Source organism: Thermothielavioides terrestris, chromosome 3, assembly GCF_000226115.1.
Source record: "Thermothielavioides terrestris NRRL 8126 chromosome 3, complete sequence".
In the NCBI taxonomy this organism is placed as follows: Eukaryota; Fungi; Ascomycota; class Sordariomycetes; order Sordariales; family Chaetomiaceae; genus Thermothielavioides; species Thermothielavioides terrestris.
Window position 1 is genome coordinate 2,176,143 of NC_016459.1, and position 27,281 is coordinate 2,203,423.

Consider the following 27,281-nt stretch of genomic DNA (forward strand, 5'->3'; position numbering starts at 1 on the left):
GAAAGCTCAATGGTAAAATGGCACGAAATGGAAGTTGCAAGCAGCGGCCGGCCTTCTCTCCCGGGTGATGGCGAATCAAACCCGGGGAACGGAGTGACTAAGATGGAGGTTACGCCAGCGCAAATGCTTGCGCAAATCAGCCAACGGTCGATATCACGTGGCTCGGCATCCAGATGCCCAGGCTCCCCGTTGGGTGCTTTCTCGATTCGATTCGGAGAATTGATTGGATAGGAACGAACTGCCAGGAAGCGCCCCACTTCCGACGTTAGCGTTATCCAGCCACGCGACGACGCCTCAGAGTGGCAGCTTGGCTTGCAACCGCGGCCAAGCCTTGCAGGGCCGCCAACGTGTCAATCGCCAATCGTCAATCTGCAGGCTGGAAACGCCGCACTGCTGAGCTCACCCTTCGTCGTCAATTACTCTGTCTTGGTCTTGGTATTCTCGTTGCTTCGCCTGCTGCCATTCTAAATCGCCTGGGCCCCGTCCCGGCCTGTTGGCTTCTTGGTCGCCAGTGCTCCAGGGCTCCAACAAACGCAGAACAGCCGATCTTCTCCACTTTGCCGACAGGCCTCGACATCACACGCCGTCGTGACATTCACATAGAACCCGAGCGCGCCCTGGCTCTCTTGGATTGCGCTCAAAATTGCCACAGCCCAATTGCCTGCAAGATCGTAGGCCACCGACGCCGCTGGACACTGCACGCCTCCGGTCTCTTTCATTCGATTCGCAGCCTTCGCCGAGGGGCCCCGGGTTCTCGCCTCTCCGTTCCAAACCTTGCCAACAACGTCAGGCGCAGCTGCCGGTCGCCCGGCAAACGCACCCAACCCGGCTGCGATTGATGTGCCCTGCCGACCCGGCAACATGTCTACCCCACGTACGTCCCGTCGGGCCAACGGCCTGAGATCGCAGTGCTGCGCTGGTTGCTGCTGTTGCTGCTTGCTGACCGCGGGACAGTGACGGACGAGGAGACGCGAACGTACACCCGCATCATCGATGGCATTCTTGCGACGGTAGACCTGCAGACTGTGACGCGCAAGAAGATTCGGCAGGGTCTGGAGGCGGCCATTGACAAGGACCTCAGCGATCAGAAAGTTCGTGTCGTGTCCGGTGCAAGCGCCTTCCTCCCCAGTCACATCAACTGACCACCAGCTTTGCTCTCCGCAGAACGCGATCAAGACCTTGATCGAGGCCCGCTTCGACGCCATATCTTCCGAGGCTGCTCAGGCCATCCCAACCCCCACATCCGGCGCAGCCGCCGAGTCGTCTCCCAATCACGACGCCAACGGTCGGTCGCCATCCGATGACGCAGACGACGATAGGGGCGCTGACGGCGAGATCCGAGTCTCGTTGCCGCCGGCTAGCAAGAAGCAGAAACGGGAAAGCTCGACAGAGGATGCCGATGCGCGCTTGGCCGCCGAGCTGCAGGCACAGGAGAATAGGCTGTCTCGCGGCCGGGTGACCCGCGGTGCCGGTGCCGGGAATGCCAAGGCGAAACCCAAGACCATCAAGAAGAAGAAGAGCGCGAAGCGGGTGCGCTCTGACGACGATGACTCCAATGCCGAGGATTCGGACGGCGGCGACAAGCCGAAGCGGAAGGCGGGCGGCGGCTTCCAGAAGCCATTCATCCTCAGCGACCCGCTGGCAGAGCTGTGCGGTGAGAGCCAGGTAAGTCCAACTCAGCCTCGACCCCTTCTTCCGCCTCACCGTGGCTGACAGTGCCGCCTAGCTGTCCCGCCCGCAGGTCGTCCAGAGACTCTGGAAGTATATCAAGGGCAACAACCTCCAAGACCCGAACGACGGGCGACAGATCCTCTGCGACGAAAAGATGAGAGCCGTCTTCAAACAGGACAAGGTGACCATGTTCACCATGAACAAGCTTCTAGGGCACCAGCTGTATCCCATCGACGAGTAGGCAACCGGCTCGGTTCGCGCGGAGCTGGGATTTGCAGGCTAGGTCGGCGTGCTTGGCGTCTTGGGACAGAACTTGCTTTGGGATCGGAGGATTATGCGCTCATGCCTTTTCTCTTTTTTACCCTCCTCGCTTGCCTACTCATGCGCCTCATCCGGTCGAGCCGATCCGCGTGGCGCCGTGGACGCCAGCAAACTTGGTTACGGTGCCGGTTGGAGTTCGCAGGCGCCGGCTCTACTTACGATCGGTCACTTTCGCCGGCGCTAGTCAACGGGCCGACTCGGCATGCGCCCGAGTAGCTCTGTTTTCCTTGGTTTCTATACCTTTTTAAGCGCTTTGCATTATGTTATTGGGGCATTTCTTTTGGTTTCGGCTGGGAGCCATGGGCAGAACTGGCCGACGGGACAAGCTCTTTCTTTCCGGAAGAGGAGGCAGCGGGCGAAGCTGCTGAAGGACAACGGCGATGGATTTCAGCATAGCATCTGGTATTTTGTATTGCGTAGTTCGCGCTCGCCTCTGGGCAGCCTGGCCGACAGGGGCAAAATGGAGAGGGATCACTGCTCAAGGAATATAGCAAGCTCAGAGACATGTCAGGTTGATGCCACACCGGCTCCGGAAAAGCGACTCAGACAGCTCTTGTAACTACGGGCACTGCTCCCGGCTCATCCGCACCAGCAGGCGATTGCCACCAAGGCAACAGTCAAAAAAGACTACCGGCCAGCTGCATGATCGCAGCCTGGCGTTCATCGCGAGCTCGGGGCAAACCAATGACTCGATTTCAGTCTGGCCTCATGTTTTCGAAGGCGCAGTTGTTGGCAAGGCATAATACCGAGTTTCAATCGAAGATGCAATTGGACAGAAGCACAGCCCGCGAAAGAAGCTAGCCTGTCAAGACTGCGTAAGAATGGACCCTGCAGCGATGAGTCGGAATGACACATGCGGCGAGCCCTGGTCGCTTAACGTCAGTTACCTTACACAGTATCCCGGCTAGATCCGCTCCATGTGAAAAGCACTTAGTTGCCCCACCGTTTAGCAAATTCCACCTTGCCTAATTGGCCTTTTAAATGTTTAAATTTGCCCCCAAAGCTTACCAACCAAACGTTGACCCCACTATCCGGCATCAACATCGAAGCTCGCACAGCTCCGAACCCAGCAAGCACCCCGACACTTGCGGCGCAGCTGCCTGCCCGGGCCTTGCACCTGTTACCTGATCAATTCTCGCTGCGGCAAGGAGAGGGCCGCATTCCAGGTTCCCGCTTCAACGCGCCCGAGTCGGCCCTCGACCACATTTTTTGTTCTCCCGGAAATCCGGCCCAGCAGCGGCACAGGACCCGGCATGGCTTCAACGGGCCTCGCAGCGCCGCCATCGGACGGCAGCGGAGCACTAGACCACGCGCCATCAGGGCCACGGGGTGACGGTCATAGAGGCCGGGGCAGAGGCCGCGGAGGACGAGGCCGCGGGCGAGGAGACGGCCAGCGTGGCGGCCGGGGGAGTGCTAGAGGGGGGCCGCATCACCCCAGCGCGCAACAACCGCCAGCCGAGGCCGCCGCCGACGACGCAAACGCAAAACCACCACCTTCCGGAAAGCCCCCCAACTTCAAGGTTAAGAACGACACCCAGGACGAGGGCACCGATGGCGAGGTCGAGGTCTGCTTTATCTGCGCCAACCCCTTCAGCCACTACTCGGTTGCCCCCTGCGGCCACATCACATGCCACATCTGCGCGCTGCGCATGAGAGCGCTCTACAAGAACAAGGACTGTCCGCACTGCCGGGTACGTGGCGTGGATTCTTCGAGCGCGCCGGTGGAAGCGGGTTGCTAACAAGGCTACGTGCAGACGACTGCTCCTTTTGTCATCTTCACCGACGACGGGGCTAAGCGCTTCGACGAATACACCGATGCCGACATCACTAGCACCGACGACAATATCGGAATCAAGTATGCAAGCGAGGACATCGTCGGCGACACGGTGCTGCTCCTTCGGTACAACTGCCCCGACGCCGACTGCGATTTTGCCGGCCTCGGCTGGCCCGACCTGCATCGCCATGTGCGCTCCGTCCACCACAAGAAAATGTGCGACCTGTGCACCAGACACAAGAAAGTCTTTACCCACGAACATGACATGTTCGCCGACAAAGAATTGACCGAACATATGCGGCACGGCGACGACAAGCCCGGCGCCGCCGACCAGACCGGCTTCCGCGGCCATCCGCTCTGCGGGTTCTGCGGCGCGCGGTTCTACGACAGCGATAAGCTGTACGAGCACTGCCGGAACAAGCACGAGCGGTGCTTCCTCTGCGACCGGAGAGACTCGCGGCAGCCGCACTACTATCTCGACTACAACGCGCTCGAGGAGCACTTCAGGCGGGACCACTTCCTCTGCCCCGACCGCGAGTGCCTTGAAAAGAAGTTCGTGGTGTTCGAGTCGGAGATGGATCTCAAAGCCCACCAGCTGAGCGAGCACGGCGGCTCGTGGGCAAAAGGGAGAGATGCCCGCACGGTCGACTTGTCCAACTTCGACCTGCGGCAACGGTACGAGCAGGAGAGGCGGGGCCCGGGCGGCGGGAGGGACCAGCAACGGCGGCGGGGGCCCGACCCGAACGCAGAGCCCCTGCCTGTCAGCTCGGCGCAGCCGCTGCGGAGAGACGAGCTTGCCTTCCAGCGGCAAATGGCCTTGCAGAACGGCGGCGCCAGCAGACCCACGCCGCCGGGGCCTTCCGCGCCGGTCTCCTCCGGGCCGGTCTCCGGGAGCGCGACTCCGCAGGCGCAAGCAAGGGGCCCCGCCGGCCGGCCGATCATCGACGTCATGGAAAACCTCCGCATCACCGACCTCTCCTCGCTCACCCCGGAGCAGCGCGCTAGCCTGACCCGCCACGGCGCCGTCATCGAGCGCGCATCCAACCTCCTCGGCAACGACCCCTCCAAGATGACCACCTTCCGGTCGCACATCTCGACCTACAACAAGGGCTCCATGACACCCCAGCAGCTCATCGACGCCTTCTTCGCCCTCTTCTCCGAGACGTCCTCTCACGCTCTGGGCACGCTCGTCCGCGAGGTGGCCGACCTCTTCGAGGACAAGAAGAAAGGCGAAGCGCTGCGCAGAGCGTGGCAGAACTGGCGCGCCGCCGAGGAGGACTACCCCTCGCTGCCGGGGCTCGGCGGCATGCGCGGCGCGACGACCTCCACCACCGGCTGGGCCGCCGCCGCCGCCGCCTCCAGCTCCGGCCCGGCCGGCTCCTCCGCCCAGGCAGCCGCCGCGCACGCCGCCGCGCAGCTGCGCCACTCCACCCGCGTGCTCAAGCTCAAGAACAGCACCCGCCGCGGCAGCACCAGCGGCCAGTCCGTCCTGTCCGCCGCCTCGTCCTCGTCCACTCCCAACCCGACCGCAGCATCATCATCATCATCAACATCAAACTCCGCCCCCGCCCCGGGCCGCCCGCCCGCGGCGTCCGCCGCCGCCTTCCCCGCCTTGCCGGGCTCGCAACCGCAGTCCCAGCAGCCGCAGCAGCGACCGATCTGGATCGGCGGTAGCAGTAGCGCTATCGGTGGCGGCGGCGCCAAGACGCCGTCGGCGAAAAAGCCCGGCTCCGCCCCCGGCGCCGCGCTGTCGCGCGAGGAGGCCTTCCCCGCGCTCCCCGCCGCGCCGAAACCGCAGACCACCATTTTCGGGTATGGTACCGGCGCGGTGAGGCGGGATCTTTTTAGCGGTCCGCGAGATACCGGGTTTAGCTGGGGCGGTGGTGGCGCTGGTGCCAGTGCTAGTGCTGGTGCTAGTGGTGGTGGGCAGGGGAGTGGCGGGGCTCAGGGGAGCGGTGGTGGCGGTGGTGGTGGTGGTGCCGCGGGCAGTGAGGAGGCGCAGGGCCAGCAGGGGGGGAAGAAGAAGAATAAGAAGCAGGTTTTGGCGCATTGGGGGTGAGGGGCTTGTGTATCTATCCATCCATCTATCTAGGCATCTATCTTTCTGGCCGGCTGGCTGCGTCCCTGGATGCCGATGAAGTTGGGTGCTAGATGGTGTGATGGGATAGGGATTGGAAATAAGGGCGTGGACGGGGTTCTTGTGCGCATAGGTCGGAAGTAGATCTCCCGGGCAGTCTGGGAGAATGTGTAGAGCTCGCCGAGGAGGCGCATGGGGCGCTTCGCTGAGCGGAGTTCACCGTGTCTTCTGAGGCATTAACGTACCAAAGGCAAGTGTAGACTATCGGCGACTGTTGAAGCTAGCATACCCAGTCCTAGTGAGCATTCCTTGTCCTTGCCTAGGCCATCCCTTTGAGTACCTCTATTGACAGGTTCATTAGTATTCTGCAAAGCCGATGAACCTAGGCATCAACGAAGAGGTGCCTAGGTCTGGAAGAGGTCCTGCATCCTTGCTTCGCCTTCCAATACCTACCTACCTGCTCCTAGGGTGACCACGCAACGGGTGTTCGGCGTATCATGCTGGGTGAGTTTACCACCCCACAACGTACCACAGCGGGCTGGACAGCGGCAGGGACATCGAGGCTGGTGCGATGGAATATCAGAAGCTGCTGACCTTGACAGACGCTGTGCCAGTCATGCCCTCGGTAATTTGTGTATTGATTTACCTTCCTAGCTAGGCAGGCGATTCGGGATCTCGTGTAAGTGTGTTCCGAGCGGGGAGCGGAGTACGGAATATGCCGAGCTAACGAACATTCATTGCGTTCGTATCCAAGATTCCGCACACTATGTTAGTTTGAGTCAGCCTGGGATTTACCCCTGACAATGCGGTACGTCCTTTGTACTTGACAAGGCGGGGTCACGAATCAGTTGCCAGGATCTCATCCACTTCAAGGTGTCCGGATACATGTACCGAGCTTGTGCATTAACCTCATGAGCGCAAAGGGCCGATTCCGAAGGCCTCGACTCACGATGCCTAAGCCGTGGCCGCTAAGCTTCCCAAAATCCGGGAAGTTAGGTAGTATTCCTGTGTCACACGGGCAGCTAGCGGCGACGATCTCTATTCCTTCGAACTTCTATAACCTTCTGTTGCCGGCCTCAAATAGCAAGACCAGGCCGCTTCCAGCAACCTACCTTCTGAGATGATTATGTGGAATTTGTCCGCAAGAACTCGCCATCCGCCATGGCTGTCATGCTCTCAGCAGTTTGGCTCTTCTCGGTTCTGCCGGGTTACGGAGCGCTCGCTCAAGCGGTAGCGTGCAGCGGTTCCCCTTCAAGACTGCATATCCCGGACCAGCAGTACGACAACTACTTCCTGTCCGACTGCCACTCGAGCGCCCATGTGGTTGTCACGAACCCGCTCGCTGCTGCCAACCCGGCCCAGGCTGTCGCCCGGCTGCTGGTAGCATGGCCCGCCGGCAACAGTGGCGCCGCCGCCTTCTTCAGTCCCGAGAATGGCACAGCCAGCACGCTGGGGTTGCACCTGGAGAACTCGACGTCATCGGGGGAGGCGCTGGATCCCGTGTATGAGCCGGCACAGGGAAACGGCAATCCCCGCGTCGGCGTCGCCGGCCAGGTCCACTTTGACTCGCCCGCCGTCCTCACGCTGTCCATCCTCGGGAGCATCAGGAACATCCGAGACTACACCGAGGGCGGCGGCGTGCTCAATAACGACATCCAGAACGCCATCCAAGCGACCAAATACGGCAATAGTGGCGCGACGGTGTCGCGGATGTGGTTCGATAACACGACGACTACGTGGCTGGACTTCGCGCCATCGGACGCCTCTGATCCGGTCCAGATCGTCCCGGGCGGCGGCGCGAGACTTCGCTTTGGAAACGGCACTTACAGCTTCAGGGCCAGCTTCAACTACCCGCAGCTACAGCAGCTGAGCCCGGAGCAGGTCTTGAACAACGCGTCTCAGGGCTTGGTCGCGCAAAACCAGGACCAGACGACGTCGCTCTCGTTCCTCTCGTACAAGGAGAAGCTGCTCGCAGGGACGTGGCGCTTCTTAACCTACTTCGGCCGCGACACCCTCATCACGGCGCTGCTTATGCAGCCCGTGCTCAGCGAAGGCCAGGGCGGTGCCATGGAAGCCGTCATCTCGGCCGCCCTGGAGCGCATCAACCAGACGGACGGCACTGTCTGCCACGAAGAGGTCATCGGCGACTTCGCCACGCTCACGAACCTTGAGAACGGGGTCGCCTCAAACGCGCCGTCGTGCGACTACAAGATGATCGACACGGACTACTACCTGCCCATCGTCATGAAGAACTACTTTGTGGACTCTGACACGGGGCGACGGCGCGCATCCGACTTTCTCGCCACCAAGGCCTCGTTTCTTCCGGGCAATGCGGGGCTCACGTACTTGGAGCTGGCCCAGCGCACGGCCGAGAAGATCATGAGGCTCGCTGCGCCGTTCGCGGCCCCGGGCGGCCAGACCGTCGACAATCTCATGCATCTCAACCCGGGTGTCCCCGTAGGCGAGTGGCGCGACTCCAACAACGGCCTCGGCGGCGGCAGGATACCCTTCGACGTGAACACGGCGCTGATGCCTGCCGCGCTCCGCGCCATCGCCGCCCTGAGCCGTGCCGGCTTCTTCTCCACCCACCCCGACTGGAAAGACGCCGCGGACCGCTACGCCCAGGTGTGGGAGGACGAAACGCTCCAGTTCTTCCGCGTCTCGCTCACCCAGGCCGACGCTCGGAACCTCCTCAACGACTACGTCAGCAGCGGCGCCTTCGCGGGGCCATCCAACGCCGCCAACATCACGCGCGACGGCGTCGTCTTCTACGGCCTCGCCCTCCGCGGCGACACCACCACCACCACTAGCAACCAGCCCAACCAGCCCGACGCCAACATCATCCGCGCGATGCACACAGACGACAGCTTCCGGCACTTCCTGCTCAACACGACGGACCAGGCGCAGCTGAGCGCCTTCCTGTCGCAGACGGCCGACCACATCCTGGCGCCGTTCCCCGCGGGGCTGGCCACGTCGGTCGGGCTGGTCGTCGCCAACCCGGCGTACTACGGCGCCGACCCCGCCGCGGCGCTGTGGACCACGTCCGACTACCACGGCACCGTCGTCTGGAGCTGGCCGCAGGCCATGATGGCGGCCGGCTTGGGGCGGCAGCTCGGGCGGTGTCGGGATGAGAGGCCGGGGAGGAGGCAGGAGCAGCAGCAGAGGAGGGATGGCCAGGGCCATGGCAACGGCAACGGTAGTGGCACGAGCAGCGGTAAGGGGAAGGGGGACGATGACCACGGCGAGGAGGAACCGGCGTTCTGCCGCGACAAGCCGCTGCGCGAGAAGGTGCGGGCCGCGTACCATCGGCTGTGGGACCTGATCGAGGCGAACGCGGCGCAGAGCAGCGAGGAGATGTGGACGTGGCGGTGGGATCCCCAGAGCGGGTTCGTGGCGGTGCCGTTCAGCGACGTGTCGAGCACCGAGAGCGATGTGCGGCAGCTGTGGAGCTTGGCGTTTCTCGCGGTCCGGAGGGAAGACCTTTAGGCCATGTCCTTCATTCCGTCCTTGAGCAGCAGATAGTGAGACAGTCGGCGGTTGCCCCCGCTCAGGTACGTGTCTCTCAGGCTGAGCTGGTATGATGGGGGGTAGAATCTGGCCAGTTCCCAGTCGATGATGGCGGCTAGCTCGTGTCTTGTCTTGCCTGTCGGGTCTGGCTGGAACGGAGGATGAGATTGCGTGGCGCCAAATCATTGTGGCAGAAGACTGCTTCGTGTGGCCACTGACCATCGTCTGAATCACGGACTATCGTTGAGCCGAGATCTTCGAAGTCGGACTGCCCGGTGGATTACCAGACCCTTGGGATCTTCAATGAGTTGAGTGCTGTATAAAGCTTGCGTAGTTTGAATTCGATGCTGGCGGTTCGTTGAGCGGGGTAGGAGGATCACAGGGAAAACACACAGCCCGGCACAAAAGAATTCAATTTAGGCAGCCAAATGTTCGTACTGCGCTGCTGTTGTCTCACCTCTCACAGCTGGTTGGGCCCGCTGAGGCGCGCTGTTTGTTTGGCTGGCGCGAGATGATGGTTTCCATGGCCTAGGAAGCAGCGACGCACTGCGACTCACAACCTGGAAACAATTGAACAGGGCGAACAGCTCAGACCATATCTTTGTCGGCTGGAGATGATGCAGGTAATCGATCGCGAGAGGCTTTAGAAAGTTTCGTGGCATCGCGGAGACCACGGAGTCTTGAACTCTCACCCCCCAGCCCAGAAGGAAAAAAAGGGGGCTCTTGAACAGGCTTCACTGGCACCAAATAAGCATTTTTCGAGCACTCTCACGGTTTACATGGACGCGATGAGGGACTTCAAACGAGGATCATCCACTTCTGAGCATATCTCACTGGCGCAAGTCCTGACAGGCGTCGTTTGTCTTGTTTTTGAGGGCATCGCACCCAGAAAGCTATTACATTGCATGACATCTAGCCTGGACACCCGACGTTGGAAAGGGCCTCCCCTTGATGAACGTGTCGGAAGTCTAGCTAGCTAATATGGAGGTACCTTACTTACTCGATATGCGCCGGAGCTTCCTCCACGTCCACGCGTCTGTCGTCGAGAGGCCCTATACCCCGACAATTCGCATCCCTGAAACGTTAGAGCATCATGTTTCTAGGTGCGACAGGACCCTCACCGTTTCTTTCATACTCTCGATTAGATCAGAGTATAACGTGCCGTTTAGTTCTTACCGCAGGTGCAGTTTCTGACGGCGCCGGTGTAGTTCTTGCCGCAAATGCTGCACCTGTTGCGGTCAACCGGGCCAACGGTGTCACCGGACTTCGAAAGCACCGGCGTGGGGTCGGCGTGGTTCTGCATGTTGGAAGCGTCTAGCGAACCTGGGTAAGTAAGGTAGGTTAGGTAGGTAGGTAGGTGGCTTGGATGGCTTTGTGTTCGCTGGTGGAAGCTTGGATAACCGCGAGCAGAAGGTGGTGGACGCTTTGCAACGTCGAAGGTGCTTGACCTGTAACCCGTCTTCGAAGGGGAGCTCTCCATCTTTTTTTATACCCAGAGAAGCCCTCCATTGCCATGCTGTTGGGTTGCTGAGCAGCTAGCCCTTTGCGTTCAGGGAGCGGTGGCACAACAAAGCTGTGACAAGTATGTCGGGGATGCAACAGAGTGTTCGTTCACGCATAATCGCTTTAGCATATTTTTAGGACCATAATAGCCAGCAAAACAAAATAGTATTGGCCTGTCCTACGGTTCCTGAACACTACGACAATATAACGTTCTTAGAGCATACCGTTGAAGGCCAATTATACTGTTGAAACCTAGGCAAATCATTGAGAAGTAGACAAAAAACGAGGTATCGAGTAGGATGTCAGGTACAAAGGTTGATTCTTTTGGGAGTCTATAGAGCTGTGCCACGGTAAAGAAATCCAGTCTGTTTTTGCGTATATAGCCTTAAAGAAACCACAAAAAGACTTGTTTGCCATTTTAGAGCTCTAACTGTATTGATTATGCTGGATGAACACACTGCTGTTCAGCTGACTGGGGAACATTGGGCCATCAGCGCTCACAGTCTCGGCCGATCAACTGGTCTGCCACAGCCGACGCTTGTCGATGCCTCACCAACCTTCAGGGCAGAACCCCGTACCTTTAGCATGTCAGTTTCCCTCTGGCAACTCCTGACCCACCAGATGACCAGATGATGAATGGCGTGAACACGAGGCATCTGTGGGTGGCTACAAAGCCCTGGCCGCTGTTACTTACGCGAGGTGAAGAAGCAACAAAACGGCATGACTGACTCTCTCTCATCTCAGTTAAGGTCATGGCAGATGAGCCACCGACGTCGAAGAGCCGAGGAAGATACCAAGGCACAATATCTGGCTAGTAACTATTGGACGAACCATTCTAAGCCCGTTACTGTTCAGGCACCAAACGGCGGATCCCCCTCGAGGTAGTGCATGCTGCGCCGACGACGCTGTGAGGTGTTGCCTGCTGATAAATCAACACAAAGAGTACTAAGGCTGCAGTTCTGGCGGGGCGCCCATGAAAGAAAGGCGACAAGTGCCCCAAGTAAGCAGCTGCGCTTCGCAGAAAGGGACTCGTTGATCCAATGGGCATTTTGTGCACCTGGGTAGCTAGGCAAAGAACCATGGAAGTAGGTAGTCAAGCCGGACAAAGTTTGTCATATGCCTGCAACTTGGCTCTCCCGCCCCACGGGGGAATTAGGTGTTCGAGTGTATTCTTTTCCAGTCCGTTGGCCAACTACGGCGCAGGATATTGGCGGAGTTCCGGCCATGCTAGGTACGGCACCAACATCAAGCAGGTTATTCAATGTTAAGTTAGCACAGTCCGCTGTTGATGATCAAGTGCCGACTGGGATGCAAAGGGCGGATGCACTCAACACAGAGCCTTTGTCGCACACGAGAATGTCGAATCCAAATATCCAGTTACAGGGTGTGTGTTCTTCTCTTGTAGTTAGCAACACAAGTCACAAACCGCAACCTCGATTTCTGCTCCCCCTCGCGGCTTATTTCTATTGAATCCGAGAACCGTGTCACGGGGAACTGTGTCCCCTTGCTGACCCCCGGAGCTAGAAGTCTTGCCGACGAGTCTGCCGGGCCCCTCAGATTCAGGCTGAGTTGCGCGGTGCCCGACTTGCTAGACTGAATTTTGAGCCAACAGCATAAGCTTTATTGACGGCTCCTCTTGGCGTTGCGCGGCAATCCACACTGCTGCGCTGCTGGCTGTCGGCTGCTTTGGCCACTCTTGGCTGTTCCAATCCACGTTGACTCTACACAAAGAACGAGACATTGGCTGTGAAATGTCTGGCATTGTTGATCATGTATTCGCAGTGTATATGTGCGAACTACCCCGTATATAGCGTGCTGTTAACACTTCACCGTTCCTCCGCCGGATCTCCGTGGACAAGGCCGCCGTGCCAATTTCGGAGGTCCCGACTGTGCGGCGCGCATGCCATGCAATGGCCCGGTGCGGAGCAACTTATAGATGAGGTAAATCAAAAATTAATTTGCATACTTGTGTGTCGAGTTCGAGAAGGATGGAGGATTTATTGGGCTGCCATTTTTTTCATTTCCAGCCATGCGAGTCGCCAGCAGCAGAACCCGGCCGCCGGAACCACTGAGGACAGAATGCTGCGCAAAAAACCAGGAACTGAGCAGCATGGGAGGATGGGGAGCGGGGTCGAGAAAAAGCGACTTTGTTGCCTGCCGTCCTCCCGATTCGCCTCGATGCCCATTCGAGGATTTGGGGAGAGAGCGAGCCAGTCACCGCCGTCCGGGTAAATCTGCTTCATATCTGGCTGAATCCGACGGCCCACCCTCCCGGCCGCCAAGCGCGAGAGTTAAGGCCTATTTGCTGCGTCGTGGCAAGTACGCCAAGGCGGCCATCCGGGGTAACGTCCAGCCGCGCGCGGGACGGGGAACCCAGGATCTGGGGACGACAGAACGCGGGGCATGGCCCCGGGGGGCGCCCAGCACGAGCAGACTGCACAATTCGCGAGTCTGTTGTTGTATCATCGTGCTCGGCACTTCTCTGCCGAGCTGATGAGTTACCGAAGCTTGCTTCCCCAGAGCTATCTGGCGGCATCGAGCTACGCTAGTGAGGTGTCAAGTGAAGGTTAAAGGTGATAAGCGAGCGAATAGCCGAACCTCGACGTCGGGGAGTACACGATGTTGGAGTCGACTAACTACATACACGTGAAAAGGTCAGAGTGTCACCGGGCAAGGGAAGCCCGTCTTCGCTCGCCGTCTGTTAGCATGCGCTCACGCTACAGATTACATTCGACTCAGGCCACGTGAATCCTTTGCCGTGCTCTCTCGTGTATTCTGACTCCTTTCGGCAACGGCCGTGATCCTAACCTCCACAACCCCGTAGCTCTCGCACATCCAACAGAGGGGGGTTGTTTTCATGAAGTTTATCCCAGACCCAAATTGGCCTTCATCCGGATAGGCAAACCGATATTCCGCGTGCTGGCGACTTGGCAGTCGCTGAAGGCCTGTTTTACGGCCAACCACTGCCCACGAACCCGGCAGGGGGGACGAGGTTGCGAGGAGATGCGAGCGCAGGCCATCAGTCTTGGCCGTCTTGGCTGGTTGACGCCTTCCTCTGCGGGCTAGGCAGTTCGTTGGTTGTGCTCGACGTTCAGAATCGAAGCCGCCCCGAGCAGGGGAGTTCCGCCGAGCTAGCAACCGACTGACAGCGCCAAGACGCGGGCTGGCTGCTGGAGGATGGAGAACCCCAGATTTACCTTGTTTGGACGGACAGGGACATCAGGCGGGCGGCAGGACTGGGGGGGAGGGTGTGATTGCATCGGTGCTGACTGTGAACTCCGTGCCACTGTAGCAACGGACGTATTTAGCTTCCACGGCAGCCCGCCTCGCAGGAAGCGGCTCACGGTCGACGCCTGGCAGTATCCATCCCCCCCCCTTCGCTGGCCTCTGATACTGCATCGTCATCGTCTTGAAGCAGATCGGCCAACCACCGTCACGATGCCGGTCATCAACGTAGGGACGTCGGCGGACCCCGTCGTCACCCGCCTGGTCGCGGAGGATAAGGTGGTGTGGTACAAGAAGCCGAACCTGCGGCGCATGTACATCTTCCTCTTCCTGTGCTGCATGGGCGTCGAGATGACCTCGGGCTTCGACTCGCAGCTCATCAACACGCTGCAGTACGCCCCGACCTTCCACCAGTGTGCGTATCCGGCCCGTCTCCTTCGTTGACCGTTGACCCCCTGAGATCAGTAGTGAGTTCGTGACGGCAACAGCTGACAATGCACAGACCTGGGCAATGGACGCAAGGATGCCAAAGGTAACTACGCCATCGAGCCGGGCCTGCTCGGCTTCGTCAACTCGTGCTACCAGCTCGGGTCCATCTTCGCCGTTCCCCTGGCCCCGTGGTTCGCCCAGCGCTTCGGCCGGCGATGGTCCGTCATGCTCGGCTCGTGGGTCATGGTCGTTGGGGCCATTCTCCAGGGCTTTGCCCAGCACGGTAGGTCTCCCAGGTCGCTTTCTCTCTCCCTTTCGTCCCCCTGGGCTGGGACTTGGTCCACCTGCTGACACCGGAATGCTGGGCAGTCGCCATGTACATCATCGCCCGCATGATCCTCGGCATGGGCATCCTGTTCTGCATCGTCTCGGGCGCCGCCCTGCTCGGCGAGCTGGGCCACCCCAAGGAGCGCGCCGTGCTGACGTCGCTGTTCAATTCTTCCTACTTCATCGGCCAGATCACTGCCTCGGCCATCGCGATCCGCACCCCCGACCTGCCCGGCAACTGGGCCTGGCGCGTGCCCTCGCTGCTCCAGATCTGCCCGTCGCTGCTGCAGATCTTCACCATCTTCTTGGTCCCGGAGTCACCGCGCTACCTGATCTCGCAGGACCGCGACGACGACGCCCGCGACGTGCTCGTCAAGTACCACGCCGAGGGCGACGCCAGCTCGCTGCTCGTGCAGGCCGAGATGGTGCAGATCCGCGAGACCATCCACACGGAGAAGGAGGTGTCGCGCCAGTCCTGGTGGGAGCTGCTCCGGTCGGCCGGCATGCGCCGCCGCGTGCTCATCAGCATCTTCCTCGGCATCTTCACGCAGATGTCGGGCAACACGCTGCTGTCGTACTACTCGGGCAAGCTCTTCGACATGATGGGCTTCACCGCCGAGGACACCAAGACGCGCATCAACCTGGCCAACGCCTGCTGGGGCTTCATCAACGCCACCACGCTCGCGCTCATCATCACGCGCTTCCGGCGCCGCGTCATGTTCATGGTCTCGGCGACGAGCATGTGCCTGGTCTTCATCGCCATGACGGTCTCGCTGCAGCGCATCCAGGTGGCGCAGGACGCGGGCACGACCAACCAGGCGGCCGGCATCTCGGGCCTGTTCTGGTACTTTGCCTACTCGCCCTGCTACAACCTGGGCAACAACGCGCTCACGTACACGTACCTGGTCGAGCTGTGGCCCTACTCGCACCGCAGCCGCGGCATCGGCGTCCAGCAGATCTTCGGCAAGCTCGCCGGCTTCTTCTCCACCAACGTCAACTCCATCGCCCTCGACGCCATCAAGTGGATCTACCTGGCCATCTACTGCGGCTGGATCTTCTTCGAGCTGTGCATCGTCTACTGGCTGTACCCCGAGACCAGCGGCCGCACCCTCGAGGAGCTGGCCTTCCGTAAGTTACCCCCGATGATGCTCGTCATGATCATGATGACGCCTTTGCTGACCGGCTGTTCTTCTTCTTTTCTTCCCCGTTCCAACAGTGTTCGAGGACAGCAGCCTCAACGAGCGCACCGTGTCGGCCGTCGAGAAGCAGATCCACTACGGCGACGCCCACGATGTCAAGCACGACGAGGGCCAGCCCGTGGCCGAGGTCAAGAGCGTCGTGTAGGCTCGGGACAGGGACAGGGACAGGGAGGAGGACAACTCACGGATGGGAATGGCTGGCTTGGCGGTGCAGGAGCAGTTCAGCTGTGTGGACTGTGGAGCATACTTTCTGCGTGTGAATTCTCGTTGCTTATGGAGAATTGATTAATGTTTTGTTGACGGCACGCTCTGCTGCTTCGATCACTGGGCACGATGACTTGAAATTATCGCCTCTGTCGCTCTGGCTGCGTCTCTTTGTCTTGGCCTGCTCGAGGGCTGTCTCAGCTCAGGCAATGTCACAAAGTGGTAGTCGCTCATACTGACGAAGCAGCGCTTGCCGAGGTGAAAATGCTAGGCCCTAAAGCTCTCGACTGGCCCGGGGCCTTGGTTATATTAGTTATGCGCATAAGAGAGAGGGCCAAGTTCAAGAAGGCGCCGTGACCTTCGTCGGCTGTTATCAGTGATGCCAAGACAGCGCTGTTCTGACCGTCGTTGTCTCTCAAAGACGGCGCAGCGTTGCTTTGTTCCTGGCTCCGAGCCATTGAATGGCCATGTCGAATACAAGCTCTATGTGGAGCATGTTCTGGTTTGCTTCTCAGATCCCCTCATGTACGCGCCGAAAGCGCTTACGTCCGGACGGCCTGAACGCAGGCCTTTCCCACCATGATGCATTGGAGATTGAGAAGGTTTCGAGACAAACGGAAATGTCCCGTTGCGCCCTGGCGCTTGCTCCCTGGCTCATACGAACTACACGATCCGTACCCTCTGCTTCTCCTGACCGATCATGTCCTGAACTTCGCTCTCCGGTATGCGGAGCTTCTCAGCCAGCCCGACCCGGACCATTTCCTCCGAGTCCGGGGAGCTAGGCCGGACAACAAGTCCACAGAAGTCTTCGTCGATCGTCAGCATCGGAATGAGATAATACTTCCCATCTTCTTCCAGCTTGGTTCCCCAGTCTGGGTAGCATTCCAGCAGAGCCGAGCCGACCCGGAGGTCCCACCGTTTTGTGTTGCACCCTGCTAGCTTCCGCCCTCCTGGGTAAGCGCGGATGGCGGAGCACATCAATTCGACAAACCCGTCGTGAACTGGGCCGGTGGGCGAGGGACCGGCCAGGGAGCATCCGGCATTGAGGACCTCGGGATACTCTTCGACGTTCTTACGCACTTTAAGCATAGAACCCCACAAGTTTGCGTGGTACGTCACGGGCTCATTGATCGACGCCCAGGACCAGGTCGGCCTCCGCCGGATGGTCTCAGAGGACGGCCTCGTGTCTACCCAGGGGTCTCGGTACCAGCACATATCCAGGATCAGCGTGTCCCTCCACAGGCCGGCGAGATACTCCTGCCCGGTGCGGCGCCGCATCTCTTCCGCCAACCCGCCGAACGCGGGCAGCTTATCCGTGGGGTAGGTCAGCGCGAGCGGCGAGTACTGCATAATCATGCGGCGCCAGATGTGCTGCGGAGTAAGCCCGCCGCGCGGCTGGTGCAGCGAGACCACGCCGTGGAAGTCCGCCTTGTCCACATCGGATGCCATGTACTCCGCCCCGCCGCACTCGCACCTACTGCCATCGCGGCACTCCCAGAGCATCTCCTGCCGGCCGAAGTGAAGCACCCGGGGCGCCAGCATACGCTCCTGGTACGTCCACGCTCGCGCCAACACGGGGAAGTCGACCGAGGCCTCCGAGGTCGCCGTGCGCGGGAAGTGGCGGACCTGGTGCACCGTGACGGGCCCAATACTGGCGCTGGCGCCGTCGTCCTCAGGAGGGAGGAAGAAGCCGGCATGGGCCGAGTCAGCCCAAGTCGGGGCCAGGGTGAGGTACGAGTGACGGTAGACGTCTACCATAGTGGCCGACTCGCGCTTCCAGTCGGCATCGTCGACGTCGTTCTGGATGATGCAGAGCGCGTCGATCCAGAGATAGCGGACCCCGAGTGCACGCGCAATCGTGATGGCATCGCGGAAGGTCCGCGGGAGTTCTTCAGGTTTGATGCCTTGCTTGTGGCGCTCGAAATTGTCCCGCGTGGTCTTGAGGAACTCAAGACGCCCCCAGCAGTACGAGAGACAGATGTAGCGGGCCATGTGGCCCTTCAGTTCGCGCAACCTGACGGCATCAGAAGAGCCGAGGCCTAGATCGAGAACCCGGGTTGGCAGCGGCGCCTCGGCAGCAGAACCGCAGTTCTGGTGTTCTTGGCTACACTCGGCCAGCCAGTCGCGGGCAAGTTCTATGACGGCAGGGAAACCCGCGGAAGTTGTAGAGAAATCGCCGGCAAGACCCCACGGATTCGGAGTGCCTATTTATGAGCGTAAAGATTGCTGTGAGCATACCTTGCCTAGCAATGCCATACGGGGGCAGCATTCAGGTGCAGGTGCTTCACTCACCATTGACACTGCATATAGTCATTGTGAGGCGAAACTCGAGTAGGCATTCGATAAAGAGGAAGGAAGCTTCCTGAGAGGACCTCAGAGAAACCCAAAGGATGAGATCCTCATCGTCTTGTTTCTCTGACACGTTCAAATCAACAGCTCGTTGAAGGATGTCACAACCTGTGCAGAGTGGGCGACATTGGGCCGGTCGGATTTTTGCCCTACGGTTGAGGTTGAGGGTCGTCCACTGTTCGCAGAGGTTGAAGCGCGTGGAATCGAACAAATCTGGAGCCGGCAGGTCGGGCCCTGTCCTGTCCATGGTCGATTCGCAGGATAAGAATCCCAGAGTCTCGCGAAGGCTTGCACCAAGCGTGCTTGAGGCGGGTGAAAGAAGGAAGTGAACTTGGTGCTGGTCCGCCAATCCTCTGCAGGCAACGTCGGCAAAGCTCAAGACTCGCCAGTGAGTTGTGAAGGAAGCCTTCCTCAGGGGCACTTACTACCCGAGGTAGGAGGCCGGGGGTTGTGACAAAACCTCGCGCATTAGCTGGACTGGGCGGGGCCATTCATTGCGGCTGAGCAACAAAAAGGGAAGAGACGAAGACTTCAGTTAGCCCTCCTTGGCCGCCCCGCCCACAAGAGCGTGCCATGGCCGGCGAGGCCCTCGGGCCTTCCGAGGCTTGACCGCTGAGGAACACTGGCAGTGGCGATTGGGTCGGGTTGAATTCATTTCAAGGTTGAGGTGGTTTGTGAGTGGTCGGATAAGGTAGTTCCTTGCCTGCCCTGAGCCTAGCCGAGAAGTGCATGAAATACCGGCGGGGTTGGCCAAGTTGCTCCTTCCCACACCGCGGGTTCACGAATAATGACCTAGCATCGGGCAAGTCATACCCGTGGGCTCTGAAGGATGCGGCACAGGCCACCAGGAAGAATGATGGATCTTACAGGTAAGTCAGGTAGGTACGGTAGGTAAATTTACCTCAGCACCAGAGTCGCACTTAGGCATCTCGGGCATCGAGACCACACTGAGAAGAATCAGCGCGCATTTCCACCATCGTTTTTAGCTCTTACACAGAGAACACAGGACTGACCGAGATCACAGCACCGCAGAGAACAAAGGGGTCGGCCGTTCTGTAGCGCTCCAAGTGCAATACGCTAACATCAACCAACCACAACAACAACCTAGGAAGGCCAAGGAACCAAAGCTGGACTCGCGGACAAGGACAAAACGCGCAAGAAAACTACAAGCAGGGAGATGGACATATCCACTGAGGCATATGAACTTGAACCAGACCGAACTGAACCAGAATATCCCAGCACTTCCACCTCCCGTCCAACCCACACGATGTCCGCGACGCGGCTACATACTCCAAGGCGGGACGGGCCGATAATACTCCCTGAAGCGATCCGTGTTCTCCCACCCGAGATCCCAGACGACATTCCAGCAGACGATGAGCAGGTTGGGGAACCGGCGGCCCCAGAAGGCGAGGTAGCCGTCGGGCAGGGGGCCGACGGTACGCTTGAGCGAGTCGGGCATGTCCTCGTAGTGGTTGCGCTTGTTGCGCAGGGCGCGCAGCAGGTCGAGCAGGCGGGAGCCCGTGTACTTGCGCTGCTTGCCGAGGCTGTCGACGAACTCGCGCGGCAGGTGCTTGAGGAAGTCGCCGCGGACGACGGCCTCGGCGTGGGCCTCGAGGTGGGCGAGCGCCGGCGACGGCGGATCGCGCGGCTCCTTCTCGAAGTGGTCCGACACGTCGCAGAGGAAGTTGAGGCGCACCTTGTAGCTCCAGAAGAACGGGTGCGCCATGACCTCGACCGCCGTGGGGCGGTCCTTGGGGTTGGCGCTGAGCATGCTGCCGATCAGGTCGCGCGCCTCGTAGGCGAAGTCGCCCAGCACGTCGAGCTGCTGCAGGCTGTAGATGCCCTTGCGGATGTTGACCTCGCGCATGAAGCGGTCCCCGCAGTCGAACGGGTGGTTGCCGCGCGTCAGCACGTAGTAGAAGACGAGCCCGAGCGAGAAGATGTCGATGGCGCGCGTCACCCGCCGGCTGTGCGGTCCCGGCCCCTCGGCGCCGACATGGCCCGAGCCCGACGCGCTGTGCAGGCTGGAGCCGGGATCGGTGAGCGCCATGGATGTGGAGCCCGGCGCGTCGTCGTCGATCAGGAGCTCCGGCGCGCGCCAGCCCGAGGTCCCTGCGGCGTGGGCGGTGGTGGCGCCAAACGACGACTGTCCGCCTTCCAGCTTCTTGCAGAGGCCAAAGTCCGACACGAGGATGCGAGGCCGGCCGTCCTTGCCCATGTTGACCAGGATGTTCTGCGGCTTGAGGTCGCGGTGGACGATGCGGAGACTGTGCAGGTGGCTCAGGCCGCTGGCGATCTGGTACAGCACGCCGGGCATGTCGCGCTCGCCCGCCCGCGCCAGCTCTCGATAGCAGTGGGGCTTTTGGACGATGTCGGCCAGCGATGCCTGACAAAGTTCCAGCGCGATGTAAAGGAACGAGGCGCGCTCTTGCTGGGCGAAGTAACGGATCACTGTGCCTTGTCAGCGGTGCGCCTCCTTGCTTCGTCGTGGCGGAGCCGACCTACCGTTGGGGTGATCATCGCTTTCACGCAACAGCCTCGTCTCCTGGCTGGCAATCTCGTTGAACTGGACCAGCATCCGTTTGACGGCGACATCACGGCCGTCCCACTTCCCGGCGAAGACGATTGTGCCGTTGCTCCCGGTGCCCAACTGCTCGGCCTCGTTGACCTCGAGGCTGCCCATCTTGAGAATGTGGCCGGACACTTCGTCGGCAGCTCCGGGCATCGTGATGATGTCCGGCTCGAGCTTCGGCTCACGGACAAGGGTCTTTGCCTTGTTGACGACCTCCTCGACGGAATCCTGCGCCGGGTCATCGTCGCGAGACTGTGAAGTCTCCCGCCTGTCCTTGTTGCCTTTCCGATGCTTCACGCCTCCGCGACGACCCCTGTGCCCCTTCTTCTTCTTGGGAGGCTCCCCAGCCGCCGCGGCGTCGCCTCCTTCGGCTAATGGCCCATCATTTGTTTCCGGTGGATCGGCGAAGGTCACAGTCGGCGACGGCTCCGGAGATGCCGACAGATTCGCTGGGCTTGGCTCATCGGGTGTTTTTTCAGGGTTTGCTTCGGTGGGGGCGGCCTCGGGCGTCACGACCTCTGCCTTTGGTTCTGTCGGCACAACAGCCACTGGAGCTTCCTCTCTCGGCTCCTCTCTCGGCGGCGCAATGGAGGGATTGACCTCGATTTGCGGTGGGAGGACGTCAACCTTGCCCACCGATTTCCGGCCGAAGCTTCCAAGCCTGTCCTTGTAGAGAAACCAGAGAGTGACGAACATAAGAACAATCGCAGCAGGATTGCTGACGAGATCGAACACTTTGAGCACAGCAAGTCCCGGCAGCCTTTTTGCCGTGTCGAGAATCCCGCTCGGCTCCGAGCGAGGTGAAGGGAGTAGCGGGGGCATCTCGCCCCCAGGCAGGCTGTCCGGTTCTGCCGGCTGACTAGGTGGCGCGTCCAGCAGATATTGGGCTGGGTCAACCGTCCCGAGCCTGTCAGGCAGCTGGTGCGTCCCGACCAAAACGCGCGACTTCTGTGCCTCGGTGAGCTTCTCCCAGGCGTCCCTGATCTCCCACCACTCGAGGCGATCGATGCGCGCCGGTGGGGCCGACAGAATCAGGGGGTAGCGGCTCCCCGAGAGGGCATACCAGCCTCCTTCCTCGGTCTGGTTGATGAAGACCTTTTCGCTGCGCAGTCGCAAGCTGTCCTGATCGCTGGCGGGAAGCGGGGGCTGGGGCAGCACGATCAGCTCCGGGTCCATGCCGGGTACGGTCCCGGAGCGGTGGAGGACGTCGAAGACGCGCGCAACGGGGGACGAGAGCGTCTTGGTGAACACGGGCCGCTCTTCGCTAAAGCGGCCATACTCGAAGCCATACACCTTGCCGTCGTGCTGGCCGGTGACGTAGCGGCTGTCTTTCGTGATGATGTTTTGTTGCATGAGGTCGTTGTCCTGCGTGTTGGGACCCCATTCCGAGTACTTCAGCAAGGCGATCGGGCGGCCGTCGGACCGGTGGATGCTGACGGTGTACTCGGTCCGTCCAAGCGTGATGGTGCGATCGTCGCTGCATTCCTCCTCGCGGTCCGCCAGGGCGTTCGGCTCAAAGCAGCTGGCCGACTCGACCTTGTTGACGTAACTGCCGGTGGAGCCAAATTGCTTGATCACGGTGCCGGTGGCGGCGTTCAGGGTGACCATGGTGGTCTTCTTGTCGCCGGTGTAGAGGACGCCGTTGGCCTTGTCGTCGTAAGGCGCGAGCTCCTCGACGACCTTCTTCATGGTCCAGGCCATCTTGGCCAAGCCGGCGCCCCTTTCGTTGGGGCGCCAGAGATACAGCTCGCCATCGCGGGTGGGTTCGACGACCCAGATGTAGTGGTCGATGGGGTCGTAGTCGTCGTCGACGGTGGAGCTGTTGGCGCGGAAGTGAACGGTCTCGACCAAGGGGTGGTCAGCCTTGAAGTGCCAGCGTTCCTGGCCGGTCTTGCGGTCGCTGGCGTAGAGGTCTCCATCGACGGTCGCCAGAAGCACAAAGTCTTCCACTTCCCAGTCCTCCAGGCTCCGCGCAAGTTGCTGCGAGAGTCCGACCCCGGAAGAGGGGCCTCGGTAGTTGGATGGAGGAGGTGCTCGAACGGACAGGTCCGGAGCCAAAGCGTGGGCGCGCACATCGTCAGGAATGAAGTTGTTATTGCTGTTGTGGGGACGGGCGAGGTTCCGCAGACGAGCGTCGTCCGCCTCGACCTCCCGCGTGACGGTCGTCTTCCGGCGCTGATGGACGAGCGGAGTCTCGACCGACTGGTGCCCCGTCACGGCGGTGGCGGCGAGGTTCGGGGCGGCATGTTGGTCGTCTTGCGGCGACGACCTCTGCCGGTGGGCGGGCACGGGCGAGCGCTGGCGCTGATGCTGCTGCTGAGCATCGGCAAGCGGAAGCCAGGGCAGGAGGATCAGTGCGAATGCCAGCAGGTACTTGCGCTGGGGAGCGACATGGCCAGGCGGCCGTCGCAACATCTTGGGGACAACAATGCGGGCGACCCTGGAGACAGCTGGAGCTGAGTCAGGGCGATCACGTCAAGGGCAGGGTTGCTGGAGCGGACGGCGGCATGGGCATCGGCGGAAGCGGGTGTGGGTTTGTGGAGAGGTACTGCGTTGCGTTGCGTTGCGTAGAAAGCGATCGACGACGGATTCTGGAGGTGCGAGAGGAGAGAATGTAGAAATGAAATGATGCAGGACACTTTCCGCCGGCGAACGATGCGGTCCACGGAATCTCGATGCACGACCCCGGATGGGTTGTGGTGGTGGCCGTGGAGGAGGAGAAGCGGGAAAAGGCCATGTGGTGGGAACAGCGAAGCAGGGCTGCGGGCGGATAAGAATGGAAACAGCTGGACGCTCTTGGCTGCCGGGTGGTTGGCGCTCGTGCGGCCAGGGGGTGGGCGGTGTCTGGCACAGCTAGGGAACGGGAGCGAAGTGGGGCGGCGGACAAGCGAAAGCATCCAGCCCCCCGTTTGCCAGGGCGTGGCCGCTTACGAGTGTAGTATACACTACTGAGGGACAAAGGCAGAGCACATCTGGGGACGGAGCCAGCGGCGACCTTGCCTTAGTTCGTCGGTCTTGGTGCCGGAAAAGGACGAAGAAATGGGTATACAGACCAATATGCTTCTTAAGGACACGCCGATAACCGACTTGCACGACACAAAATCGCGGTCGAAACCCGGACGCCTAGGTATCCATCTAGCAGCTGTGGACCCACTGTCCGCTGTGCCTGACTGCAAAAAAGCGGCTGATTGGACGAGGGCTCAGCATTTTGATGCCCACAACCCCGCCGTTTCAACTGCAGCTGCATCCATCACAGCCGACGGGAATCTTGCAACAGCCGCGCCGTTTCGAGATTTCCAGATTCACAAGTACCTACCTGAGGACTTTCTACTCGATTCCCCTTTTACATAGTAATCGCGCCTATTGTATGCGACCCTAAGCTGTCAATTGTCAGACTCGGTGGCACGCTCTCTGATGTCCCCATTCCCATCTTTTTCCGCCCCTTGGACCGTCTTGTTCTCTGTGCCACGCCATCCGAAGTCAAGCGGCGGATGTTCCGAGGTTATGGTTGACCTGACCGGACCCCCCCCCTGTTGACCTGACCGGCAGGGGTGGAGCTGACCTGACCTGACCCATATACTATATTTGCCCTACCCACCCAAGTGCTCAATTTTCCTAAATGCCGTATTGTCCTCCTCTTCCTTTTTCCACCTTCTTTCTACTTGTTTATACCGAAGTTTGATGTCAAACTAGGCAATCACTTTGGAATTGATTCCAAATAGATTCTAAAGAAAATTTGCTAACCTTACTACCTTGTTAAGGGTTTGGCCAAATAGCTAAGGAGACTGCCTAATAGGTTATATAAGAGCTTGAAGATACTCCTAACCTCCTAGAGGTAGCTAAGAAGAGGGTTGACCAACCTATTGGCAACAATATCGTAGAGGTATATAGATTACTAATCGTTTATTAAATAGGTTCTAATTAATAATAAATTGTTTAGCTCGATATACTAGTCTAGATTAGTGCTAAGTAAGCTATTAGCTAGGAAGCTTAGCCTCCTTTAACTATAGGAAGGTTGATCTACACTATAGATATACCTAAATACCTAGAGTCTAGCAATACTAGCATTTGCTATATACTTCCTTTCCTATCTAGTGTAGACAAGCAAAAACACCTTTAGGATTTGGTAAATGATTACTAATCGCTTTAAAAGGTCTAGTTAATTGATTGTCCACTAATTATATAGTAGATCTAATACTATAAAAAACGAACAAGTGGGCTAAAATCTACTATATCTACATTTCTTAACTCTATACCCTATATATAAGCTATATATACCTATATAGGTATAAAGGCTTACGAATTCCTTAACTATCGAATCTATAACCTCTATTATATAGCTATCAATGAGGAGATTTAGAATATAATAGCTACTATTCGCGAAGAATGCCGAATACCAAGTCTAAGATAAAAAGCGATTTTATAAGTATTTTTAATCGATCTTTAATCGATTCTATACTAATGCCTCTTTAGCTAGGCCTTTAGCATTATCAACTACTTCTAGAAGAAGAAGGCTTACGTCTTCTAGCTTGAGTCTTATACTTAGCAGATAGTTCAAGTCCCTTATATAGTATATATAATCAGTTTTAAATCAATTGGACACTACTTATATATCGATTAGGATATTACTAGCGAAGCAAGATAGTAAATTCAGTGTATAAACTAGTTAAATGCCACCCTAAGTAGTAGAGGCTATAGAAAATAGGCAGTTCCTCTAGCCCACTACCCCTATATTTCTACGATTCTTATACGCCTTAATCAGCCTAGGCCTACTAAAGGCGATAACACTTACTTCAAAGTAGATACTATAGGGTAGAAAAAGCTTAAGTACAGTAAGTTGGCTTATTAATTAATAGTCGATTAGGCACTAATTAGGTATTGATTATAGGTGCCGACTATGAACAAGGCTAAGGAAATATAATCTATATTGGCTATAAGGCCAAATAGACCTTCCTTATACCTAAGGATCTAGAGGAGATGCTATACCTTCTGATTGCTTGCTATAACACTTATACCTACCTACCACCTCTACTAAAGTAAACGCCTAAAGAGCTGATCGAAGGCATTTTACAAATGATTCATCAAATCAATGATCCTTCATTGACAGTCGATAAGTAATTTATTTCTAATTGTTTATACATTATTATCTAATCGATTGTAAATCAACTATAGTTAGTCTTCTCTAAAATCCTATATTGATCGACTTTTATAAGAGGTTTAGTAGCAAAAGCATCTTAGAACTCTATATAAGCCTTATAAACTACGATTAAGTACAATTGATTTTTAAGCAATATCGCCTAATCTACTATCCTTTAGGTAGTAACCGTCTAGTAGTTGCCTTTGAATAATAGATAAAACATCGTAATAACCCTAATTAAGTAAGTGTTTCTCTATCGTTAGATAAACGACTACTAATCGATTATAGTATATCTAGCATTTCTACGATAATAGTATCAACTTTATAGTGATTTGCTTCTACTATAAGTAGGTTAAACTATTCTAGAAGGCTGCTACTACTTCGTTCCAGTTGGATATAAACTATAAACACCTATCGTAGATAGAAGATCGAGAGGTTATTTAAAGTATCTACTCCAATGAGCTTTAGCAAGGTAAATATTACTTAGTTGATTTATAATCGTTTATTAACTAATTCGCCTAGCTGTCCTACTCGTCAAGGTGATCACCAATTCTAATAGCCTAGAGATGTATCTCTATATATTTAAAACTATATTCTATATCTTCTAGGAGCAGTATCACTATACTGTTCAGTAGTATCACATCTATAGGAAAGGGCTTTTTAGGATTACTATCGACTAAGACTATAAGGCACTAATTAGTAAATGATTACTAAGCACTTCTATAATATTAGCTAATCGGTTATTAAAGGATTTGCTATATACCTTTGCTAAAAGGTTGATGCCTAGTAGGGCAGGTAGTTGTAGTATACTTAGCAAACTGTTCGATTCTACTATATCTACTTTGAGCAAGGTATTCGCCAAGTATTAGGCGAAGATTACGATAAAGGCCCTAACTTAGACCACTGCTATATAATGTCGCTCCTTGGTATTCGCTTAGTATAGAAGTACAATAAGCTTTGCGATTTATTACGAAGTAAATATACTT

General features: G+C 57.8%; 6 protein-coding genes across 6 annotated transcripts; 4 read left to right on the top strand and 2 right to left on the bottom strand.

The window, feature by feature from the left end:
• The first annotated feature begins 728 nt into the window (after positions 1–728).
• THITE_2117056 (uncharacterized protein) lies at positions 729–2,053 on the top strand. The gene is made up of 4 exons (XM_003654180.1): positions 729–874; positions 955–1,091; positions 1,165–1,665; positions 1,727–2,053. The coding sequence occupies exons 1-4, from the start codon at positions 862–864 to the stop codon at positions 1,910–1,912; spliced, it is 837 nt and encodes a 278-aa protein (XP_003654228.1). The 5' UTR covers positions 729–861; the 3' UTR covers positions 1,913–2,053.
• A 922-nt stretch (positions 2,054–2,975) lies between these two features.
• THITE_2117058 (uncharacterized protein) lies at positions 2,976–6,212 on the top strand. Its single transcript, XM_003654181.1, has 2 exons — positions 2,976–3,683; positions 3,747–6,212. Exons 1-2 carry the CDS (start codon positions 3,246–3,248, stop codon positions 5,823–5,825), a joined length of 2,517 nt encoding a protein of 838 aa, XP_003654229.1. The 5' UTR covers positions 2,976–3,245; the 3' UTR covers positions 5,826–6,212.
• An 801-nt stretch (positions 6,213–7,013) lies between these two features.
• THITE_2049447 (uncharacterized protein) lies at positions 7,014–9,329 on the top strand (the record flags this gene model as incomplete). Its single annotated transcript, XM_003654182.1, has 2 exons — positions 7,014–8,962; positions 9,044–9,329. 2 exons carry the CDS (start codon positions 7,014–7,016, stop codon positions 9,327–9,329), a joined length of 2,235 nt encoding a protein of 744 aa, XP_003654230.1.
• Positions 9,330–14,091: 4,762 nt separating this feature from the next.
• On the top strand, positions 14,092–16,323 carry THITE_2117062 (uncharacterized protein). Its single transcript, XM_003654183.1, has 4 exons — positions 14,092–14,493; positions 14,581–14,790; positions 14,877–15,962; positions 16,051–16,323. Exons 1-4 carry the CDS (start codon positions 14,292–14,294, stop codon positions 16,176–16,178), a joined length of 1,626 nt encoding a protein of 541 aa, XP_003654231.1. The 5' UTR covers positions 14,092–14,291; the 3' UTR covers positions 16,179–16,323.
• Positions 16,324–16,900: 577 nt separating this feature from the next.
• THITE_2145156 (uncharacterized protein) lies at positions 16,901–18,833 on the bottom strand (the record flags this gene model as incomplete). Its single annotated transcript, XM_003654184.1, has 3 exons — positions 16,901–18,441; positions 18,476–18,480; positions 18,658–18,833. The coding sequence occupies 3 exons, from the start codon at positions 18,831–18,833 to the stop codon at positions 16,901–16,903; spliced, it is 1,722 nt and encodes a 573-aa protein (XP_003654232.1).
• Positions 18,834–19,408: 575 nt separating this feature from the next.
• Positions 19,409–23,678, bottom strand: THITE_2117067 (uncharacterized protein). The gene is made up of 2 exons (XM_003654185.1): positions 21,092–23,678; positions 19,409–21,037 (listed from the first exon to the last, which is right to left on the bottom strand). Exons 1-2 carry the CDS (start codon positions 23,571–23,573, stop codon positions 19,869–19,871), a joined length of 3,651 nt encoding a protein of 1,216 aa, XP_003654233.1. The 5' UTR covers positions 23,574–23,678; the 3' UTR covers positions 19,409–19,868.
• Positions 23,679–27,281: the final 3,603 nt, after the last annotated feature.